A 9,889-nucleotide genomic window follows, 5' to 3' on the forward strand; every position below is an offset into this window, starting at 1 on the left:
GCTCGTAGAAGAAGCTATCGACAATTTAATGTGCACCCCACTCCTATGGGACTTGGCCCTAGTTAATAATTTTCAACTGAAGTCAAAAGTTCCCAGTGTTCCGTTTTAAAGCTGCTTTCATTAATTCATAGCCAGAGTAAACCCAAGGGATCTTTGAAGGTACAGCAAAAATAGGCTGCATCACAAGTTCAGCTGAAATTAAGAGATATAGCTGAGGACACAGAGTCCGGTAATGAAAACTGATATTAAGAAGATACCAGCTCAGGACCTGAAGTGGAAAATCCTGCCTTTGAATAAAGGCCAAGGATAAAGGGTATCATTTAATCTCTCTCAGCCCAATTATTTCATCCCTACTACTGCATATTATAATCACATGTCATTCTGATACTTTGTTTGTTGCATCTTTGATATAAAAGTCACCTGAAAACCATTCTCCCCATAATCTGTCAATAGCATTGGTTTAGATATCTATTTCAGTTTCTACTAAGATTCTTCCTGCCCCCACCCCAGGCCATCTTATTTTCCCCCCTACAAAATACCTGGTTCAAATCTACTGGCACTTATTTTGCTGCTGTCAGCAGCCATTTTGTGCTGGCACCCATGGCATTTTTATCAATATATGAGTACCACCAGAAGCTCTTTAAAAAAAATCCCCTAGGATCTGATTGATATTAAATACTAAAGAGGCTGCCCAGGTCTAAGGATATGAAGTTGTGCTCAATTTGAAGTACTGTACTGTATTTGGGGGGGGGGGGTTGCAGCAGTTTCATTTGACTGTAGACTCGTTCCAGTAATTCATTACAGCTTTAAAAATGATTACTTATCAAACCAGGACTATTTCTAGGAGGGGAAGCAACAAGTTCTAAAGAAAGAGTGATGTGTACATAAAGCACTGGAACAAAGTCAGATAGTGGCAGCTTTCTCAGAAATATGACTTCATGGACAGTTTTCTTCCAAACCCACATCAAAAACAAGTGTTCTCCCCACCCACCCAAACTGGCTTGCCAAAGTTTTGTTGTGAGAAAGTCATGCCTCTGTGAAGTTTTATCTAAAATGCCTAACTTCCCAGCTTACTAATTAGAGTGTATATTTAGATGTGGGAGGATTATTTAAAATGAAAGACAGTTCTTTTATAAAGGTGCTTCTATGGCTCCCCGACTGTGAAGCAGGAAAGCAGCAGGAGACAAGTGAAATTAGCAATACAGTCCCCATAAACTTCAAAGGGAGCAGATATCATCCATATGGCAATGAGACCAAAGTGCCGCAATCCCTGTTCAGTCTTGCTAGCGCCCAGCTTTTAAAACAGGACCTCAATGATGAGTGCGGCCAAGGTTGGAGTGCTGCGAGATCAAAAGCTCAAAAGTTAAGAGATGCTTCAGGACTGGGTCATTATTTTCTATACAACAGCAACTTCCTGCAGCAATAGACTCTAATTTGGAACAAGCAAACCTCACACACTTTTCTCTCTTATTTGGAACCAAAAAATAATAATGATTTCAATAAGACTGTTATTGGATTAACGTAGGAGGAATGACATTTCACAGAATTCTCAGTTTTATCAGCCAAACGAAGAATTCTGCATCACTCAAAAGAATGCATATTCTTCTACTGGCGGAAGCTGAGCTAATAAAGTTACAACTTTACTTCCTTGGTATAACGTTACTTGGAACAAGCCCATAAAAGAAAGTTTCTATATGCTAAATGAGAGGAAGAGGTTGTTGCCTAATAGAGCTGGCACTGTTACAGGGGCCACATATACTTTGGCAGCACCCCCACTTTGGAACCCGCTCTGCTTTGATCTCTTTTCAGTGCCTGCTAAAAATTCCCTTTGTTTAGGCAAACCTACTCAGATACGTAGAATGTTGACATGTGTTTTGATCTGGTTCTTTAGTTTATCTTTGATTTTAATTATTCTTTCAATGTTTTAATAGCTGTTTTAAGCCATTTTTGTTGATAATTTTACTGGGGGTTTTCCCCCCCTCATTGTAAACTGCTTTGAGGTTTGTTTTTTTCTTACACTTAAGCAACATATAAATTTTATGAAATAAATAAAGGAAAGGAATACAATGCACTGTGTTGTTCAGGAGCATTGGCGAGAATCATTCCCCATTCCTGAAGTTTTTGTTTTGTCCTTCTTAGAGAACCTTTAAATATAGCTACCAGATTTTTAGAAGACATCTGAAGGCAGCCCTGTTTAGGGAGGCTTTTAATGTTTAAGAAATTAGTGTATTTTAATGTTTCTGTTGGAAGCCGCCCAGAGTGGCTGGGGAAACCCAGCCAGATGGGCAGGGTATAAATAATAATATTATTATTATTATTATTATTATTATTATTATTATTATTATTATTATTATCCTGTTTCATGTCCAAAGTTTGAAGTATGGTTTTCAGGCTGCAATCAGTGCTGCAACTTTAAATTCCCACAGTGCAATGAGAAATCAGGTATCCATGGCATTTCCTGCCCATTCCTTCCCTGATCTTCTTCTAATAGCTGCCACAAGCAGGACTCCAGGTAGACAGGATGGATGAAAAGACAGGTGGCTGTGGCTATGTGAGGCACCAGGAAAGTACCATACAGATCTCTGGATTGCCATCAGGGAAACCTTGTAAGAGTTGACGAACTCATTCTAAACCCTGGAGAGCTGCTGCCAATCAGTGTAGAGAATACTGAGCTCGATTGAAGCAATGGTCTGACTCAGGGCAAGGCAGCTTCCTACATATGTTCCAAATAAAGACCCCCCCACCCCCCACTGTGAGGGAGAAAGGGTTAGGCTCTAGGCTTGAGGAGACACTAGCTCAAGTGCCCTCTGGTGGGTGGAGCCACCATTTTAATTTCCCACAAGCTGTCACTCCAGGGTATTGCGGGAAATTAAGATGGTAGCTCACAGGTTCTGTTTGCTAGTAGGAGGTGTGGCAGCAAGCTGGGAGTCAGTGCTGGTGGGCTTTGCAAGGGGACAGGGGGGCATGAGAATGTGCAAACAACCAAGGTTAAAATAATCCTTAACAGAATTCAAGCATTGTGTGTGTGTATGTGTTAGTTTTTGAATTTGTTCAGTGCATATATTTCAATGAAGAGGTTTATCCTCGTGTGGGCAGTGGTAAATTAAAAGTCAAAGCCTGTGGGTGAGCTGGAATTTTATTCTTCCCTGCCCCCGCCCAAATTGTTTCTGTTTCCTTCATTAGTGTCAATATTTAATTGCTTGCCTTTATCATTTGCAATGAGCTTTCAAGTCCACTGTGGAAGATGAGTCTGAAAGACAGGTCTGACCTTTTTGTAATGTGTCTATGTGTAAATTTTTCTGATGCATTTACTTATTTGCAATAAATTTCTGTTACATGTTTTACCTTAACTCCCTTTTCAGCTGCCTGTTTTAAGACACCAAGTGCCTGGACTGAGAGTTCCTTATACACTTCAAGCACTGTTTTTCAAACTTTCCCCCTCAGTGAGTCTTCCCCCCCCAAAAAAAGCTATTTATCTGCTGCTCGCGAGAAAGCGAGGAGGAATTAAAGAACCTTTTAATGAGGGTGAAAGAGGAGAGCACAAATTATGGTCTGAAGCTCAACATCAAAAAAACCAAGATCATGGCCACTGGTCCCATCACCTCCTGGCAAATAGAAGGGGAAGAAATGGAGGCAGTGAGAGATTTCACCTTTTTGGGCTCCTTGATCACTGCAGATGGTGACAGCAGTCACGAAATTAAAAGACGCCTGCTTCTTGGGAGAAAAGCAATGACAAACCTAGACAGCATCTTAAAAAGCAGAGACATCACCTTGCCGACAAAGGTCCGTATAGTTAAAGCTATGGTTTTCCCAGTAGTGATGTATGGAAGTGAGAGCTGGACCATAAAGAAGGCTGATCGCCGAAGAATTGATGCTTTTGAATTGTGGTGCTGGAGGAGACTCTTGAGAGTCCCATGGACTGCAAGAAGATCAAACCTACCGTGTTTCCCCCTTTTTAAGGCGTAGTCATAAAATAAGCCATAGCAGCATTCCTAAGCATTTGAGAAATATAAACCGTACCCCGAAAATAAGCCATAGTGATAGGCGCTGTGCGGAAGAGAGCACTGAGCTCCCCGAGTCAGCAGCAGCAACGCCGGCCGCAGCAGTGTTTGCTGAGTCCTTTCTTGCTTTTGGGACTTGGTTACTGTGCTGGCTTGGGATGGTGTGTGTGCAATTGCTGTTGCTGCTTCGTGTTTTTCAGCTGGATTCTCTGGGTTCTAAGCACTTTCCCCCGTTTGTTTGCGAAGCAGCACTCGGCTGCAGCCCCTGCCTCTCCCGGCGGCTGCAGGAGGCTGCATTTGATCGCTATCTCCTTTTCCATTTCTTTTGTCTTTGAGCACCCGGCCCCGCCCCCTCTCCCCTTCGTGGAATGAAGAACGGAGTTTTAGCAGCATTTCCTCATTATAAGAAAAAGGTCAGGAACTTTTACTTTAACCTCAAAAATGGGATATTTCCTCTCTCTAAAAACAACTCTGACCTGAACACCAATAAAACAGGGATAGATCACCTCCAGTTTATAAATCCGCAAGTAGATCGCAGTCTCCTGGAAGTTGGGCTCTATACTTTGGCTGATTGCAAGCCTTTGCATCTTTAAAAAACAAAAACCATGCGCCTCTCAGTCTTAATTTTCCTTTAATTCATCCCCCTATACCCTCCTCCAACCATTGCCTCCTTCCATTCCTTACCCCCCTCCCTCTCTCCCCACTTCCCTCACTCCTGTGCGATCTCATTTAGTCATATACTTGCTTTTTCTATTGTGTTGTCTATTTTATATTTAATATTATTACCCTTTATGATGTTATTTTTTCCCTTGCGATAATTATTTATTTTTTATCTTTAACTAACTTTCCTTTCCATATTTTTCCATATATAACTCAACACTTTCCCATTCCTTCTTAACTCTTTGGATAGAGTGCCCCCCCATTATTGTTGTTAATTTTACAATTCCTGGATTTTTTATGGAACCGAACAGCTCGGGTGCTTCAGAATGTGCCTTCTGTTGCTACAGGGCTATGGGGCTTCACTATTTGACCCCCCCCCCCAGGTTGGGATTTTTAAAGTAGTTCTGTGGGTCCCAGGGCGCAGAATCACCCCCAATCCTTTCCTTTGTCTAAACAGACCTCTTCCCCCCTGACTTTGGAAGGCTGTGCTTCAAGGGTGATACCAGGGGTTTTTTAAGACCTGCGCCTCTTAAGGATTGTTACGGTCCATAACTTCCATTGCTTTCTAAAGGGTTGGGGGTTTAAAGCACTGCCACCCCCACCCCACCCTGCAGGCGCTCGGAACTGGCAGCGCCAACAACGCGCCCAGCAGCGCGCAGAAGAGAGCACTGAGCGTCCTGAGCCAGTGGGTCCCAGTTGTACCAGCACTTTTTTTAAAAAAAAGACACCCCCTGAAAATAAGCCACTGTGTGTTTTTTTGAGGGAAAAAAGTTATAAGACGGTGTCTTAAAAAAGGGGAAACACGGTATCCATTCTGAAGGAAATCAGCCCTGAGTGCTCCCTGGAAGGACAGATCGTGAAGCTGAGGCTCCAATACTTTGGCCACCTCATGAGAAGAGAAGAATCCTTGGAAAAGACCCTGATGTTGGGAAAGATTGAGGGCACTAGGAGAAGGGGACGTCAGAAGACAAGATGGTTGGACAGTGTTCTCGAAGCTACGAACATGAGTTTGACCAAACTGCGGGAGGCAGTGCAAGACAGGAGTGCCTGGCGTGCTATGGTCCATGGGGTCACGAAGAGTCGGACACGACTAAACGACTAAACAACAACAATGACCCTTGCACTTCCTCTGCCATGGAACCTCAGCTGCATCTACAGAGGATTACAGAGTAAAGTAGTATATTCTGGGCTAGAGCACACACGCAATTCGTCCATTGCATCGCCTCATATAGACTGAACCAGGAACAAACCCCTATAGTTGCACGTGGCAGAGAAATATTAGCAGTGATGGGCAAGTTTATCTTTCAGGAAACCTTGCCTGCCATTCCCAATTTTCACCCTGAATAATCCCTGATAAGCTCTGAAGGAATCAAAGGCTCCTCAGGATACAGTTCGAAAGCAAGTAAACTGAAACATCGTGCAAGAGATGCTTATCTAGCCATTTTATGGGGAGGAGGAAAAACACCTTCCATGGAAAGACAGAGCATATTTCTCCCTCTGTGACACCGAAGGCAGCTTCTTACTTCAGAAGCTGCCTCTCGGGTCCATAAAACCCAGCCAGTTTAGTTTTTCAAAACTACTGATATGCCATTTTCCTGATGTCTCCAGGAAGGGCTGTGCAAGACTCTTAATGAGGGCTTTGGGGTGGGAATTATGCTGCCCTGCTACCAGTATATTTCCTATGAAAGTGCAATTTATAAATATTTTAATATTGTTGTGGTTCTTAATAATAAATCCCAGAGATTTGATCACTCATTGACACTCAGAAAGTTTGCTGCTGTTGTCTTGGAATGTTGACTCCCCCTTATCCAAAATGTTAAGGTGAGGTCCTAAATCTAAAGGCGCATGAGGGCACACCCTTGCTGAAGCTAATCAGGTCTGAGGGGACAATCCTAAGGCAATGGCTCAGCCCAAAATGTATGCGTGTAATGTGCTCATCCTGGATCAGCTAGCTGAGCTGAATCCACTGTAACTACCCCCAAAAAAGTGTGTGTGAGCGCTGGACCAGAATGGAGGGGAATTAGGCTGAATCCTAAGCCTGTTCAGTTCGGCCACATGACCAGGAAACCTATTTTAAAGGCTTGTTTCCCCTCTGCCAGGCTTAGGCAGAGCAGCAGCCCGGTTTGGTTCTGGCATAACTTTACATTCTCTGAACTTGCACCAGCTGGCATTATGCCAGTTTCTCATGCACAGGATAATGCTCCCTGGGTCTGGTTAGTGCTTGGATGGGGTAATCCTCCCACCTTGGGAACCCCACACACCTTGCCTTGGGACTTCCTGGCAGACGAAAAGGCAACACAGTACTGCCAGAAAGTAAATGAGCGGAGCAATCATTTCTGCTCTGCAGGAGTTACTGAGAAATAGCTACCTTTGGTTTAAAGGAGGTGCGCCTCTTTTCCTGCCCTGCCCTATCCCCACCCTTTTCTTCTTCTTTTTTTGCAAAGGGGGAAGGTGAGGTGGACTTTGACCGATGGTTGTTTCCAGCGTGGCACGAGCACTTGGGGAAAACTGGTGGCAAGGCAACCATCGTGGTGATGAAGATGGCGAGGAGGAAGAAGACAGGGAGCATTGCAGAGAGGAGGACAGAGACGGGACACACTCGGACGGGACACCGTCGAAGAAGGGGGGTTTAAGAATAAGATTTCCTCCTACCCTGAAGGCTCCCTGAGTGAGTCTGCTGTGTACCTGCTTTGCTCCTCCATGCTTCGGTTCTCCGCCGCCCGCCACTCGGGCATGGTGCTGGCGCAGAGCACCACCATGGAGACGATGACGAAGAGGATGGAGACGGTGGCCAGGATCTGCGCGGCCAAAGAAGAGGTGGGCTCCTCGAAAGTCCTCCTCATCCTCTCCAGCCACTTCTTCTCGGCGCCGGGCGGGGGCGCTGCGCGGCCGCTGCCCTGCTCCGCGCCCTCCCCGACTTCGGCGCCGCCTCGGCTGCTGCTGGCGGTGGTGCTGCCGCTGCCCCAGGCCGCTCCCGAAGCGGGCTCGGCGGCCTGCAGGTCGTCGGCCGAGTAGGAGGTGTAGGTGTCGGACATGCGGTCGTCGAGGCGGCGCTGGCAGCAGTAGTCGAGGTGCGACGCCTCGAGGCCCCAGTAGATCATCTCGTTGTAGAAGGACAGCTCGCACATGTGGGGCACGAAGCGCAGGTGGCCGTAGCGCACGTAGAGCATGATGAAGCCGAAGGCTTCCGAGTGCCGGTCGAAGAAGTACTCGTTGCGCTCGCGGTCGTAGTCGTCGCAGACCTCCAGCACGTCCTGCTCCGACAGGCAGCCGTGCAGGCGGCTCAGGCGGCGCAGGGGGAAGTCCTTCAGCACCTCCCGGGAGAACGAGTAGCGGGTGCCCCCCACGTTCAACACCACCACCGACGGGCCCCCCCGGCCAAAGTTCATGGCTTGGGGGGCGGGCGCGGGGGAGGGCGGAGACGGCGAGCGGGGGAGGACGGGCGGCTCGAGCTGCACCTCAGCAGCCCCGAGGTGCGCGCCGGGGAAGGGCGGGGTCCTCCTCGCTCAGACTCGAAGCGGCGCCGTCTAGAGCGCGCGCTTCAATGACTGCCCTCCGGATCTTTCTTTCGCGCCTCGGCGTCGTCCTTTCGGAGGGGCGGCGTCCCGTTCCAAAGCGGAGCGCGCGCCGCCCGGCCCCCTCGGAGGGGAAAGTGAGCGCGCGGAGTCCGGCTCCCTCGGAAGGGAAAGCGAGCGGGCCACCCCTTGGGCGCCCGAAGGAGGAGCGCGGCGGCGGCTGCAAGTGAGGGGGCTTCACCGAGGGGCGGCGGGCAACTCCGTGCGCCCCTGTCGCGCGTCGCCCGGCGCTGGCTGTGGCGAGGCGCCGCCGCCGCGCCGCGAGAGAGCCGAAGCGGGCTTCGCGAAGGGCATGGCTTGGCGCGGGAGGGAGGCGAGGCAAAGTCCCGCGAAGTTTGGACAGCTCCGGGCTGCACCGCGCAGCCTTCGAGGCGCCGCGCCGCTCCCTGCTTCTGTGGCGCGCGGCTCGCAAGGCTGAGAGACACGGCGGCGCGTCTCCTCGGAGTGAGGGCAGAGGCGGCGGGGAAGGGACACGCCTCCTCCCTCCCGCCTCCCCTCCCGGGCGGAGAGCGAGCCGAGCTGCCTCTCTTTCCCGCTCGGCGCCGCGCGGAGAGGAGGACGGAGAGGCACCTGAGGAAGAGGCTGCCTGCTCTTTACTTTCCTCGAGGAATCAAGGACCTGGAGCGGAAGGAGGGGGGCAGGTTTCACTGCCCGCTTTAACCGTGTTCTAGATATTTATTCCATACAATATTTACATTCTCATTCCACCCCCTTCCGTTATTCCCAGATGGCTTTTATAGGAACTGCAACTTAAAAAACAAAACAACTGGTCCTCGAGTTCGCAGTTTTCTTTACCTGTCCCCCTTCCTTTTCCCTTTTGAGTCATGTCTGACTCTGAAGGCAGTCACTCTTTATTGACCTGTTGTCAGCTGCTGTCTGTGGGCACTCTTTCGGAGTGGGCCAACAGTGCTTTCTATAAACATTTATTTCAAGTTCATATTCGGCAGCCACCTCCCCAATTGTCTCCCTCAAGTGGCTTCACTATAATTGACTTTAAAAGTTTCTCTTTTTCCCAGGCCGAGCTTGTTATAAAAGGCAAAGCAGGGCTGAGTGTAAGAATGGAGGAAACACTTAAGCTGACAAAGCAGCAGGGTTTTTGTTTTTGTTTTGGGTTTTTTTTCCCCCAGCACAATATGCCCACTATAAGTGGTGGTTACAGGGCTAAATACCATTTCCTCCTTTTCCTGTCCATGATCATGGGACTGAGTGAAGAAGTGGCATTGCAAGTAGTCAAGAGAAGGCAGCAAATGATTCTTGCAAAAAATATGAAGCAGTCAGTTCCTTCCCACAGCTCCTGGCTGGAAAGGGAGAGGAAGAGCTTCTTAAACAAAACCTTTATTTTCTCCTGGAGTGAGAGGATGTCAATGGGAAAGGGTGAAAAGCACACATGCATCTATCAAGGGCATGCTTGAAAAGTCCTGAAGCAGAAACATTTGATCACTACCTTTCCTGCTGCTTGTTTAAAGCACCACCTGGAAATCAAATGGGTTTGGGTACACACACAGTTTTTCCATATTCGTATTAGATCTACAGTGCATACAACTAAGTGAAAACAGAGACTCTCTGCCCTTTCTCTCTGCTGCATGTAATTCCTTTGGTGTTTTATTATTTTCTAAGAGTTTCCCCCCTCCCCTTTTAGTGCAACCCATGTCT

At 47.9% G+C, this 9,889-nt stretch overlaps 1 protein-coding gene across 2 annotated transcripts in view; it reads right to left on the reverse strand.

Moving 5' to 3' along the window:
* Positions 1–8,689, reverse strand: part of KCNG3 (potassium voltage-gated channel modifier subfamily G member 3) — a 29,259-nt gene extending 20,570 nt beyond the window's left edge. Inside the window, exon 1 of one of the 2 annotated variants that reach the window (XM_035111220.3) lies at positions 7,314–8,689. In XM_035111220.3, the coding sequence (XP_034967111.1) occupies positions 7,314–8,050 (737 nt within the window). In that variant the 5' untranslated portion in view covers positions 8,051–8,689. The remainder of the gene's footprint in view (positions 1–7,313) is intronic. The other variant, XM_060273040.2, reaches the window with a different exon arrangement.
* Positions 8,690–9,889: the final 1,200 nt, after the last annotated feature.

The sequence above is a fragment of the Zootoca vivipara genome, chromosome 3 (genome assembly GCF_965207765.1).
Source record: "Zootoca vivipara chromosome 3, rZooViv2.hap1.1, whole genome shotgun sequence".
In the NCBI taxonomy this organism is placed as follows: Eukaryota; Metazoa; Chordata; class Lepidosauria; order Squamata; family Lacertidae; genus Zootoca; species Zootoca vivipara.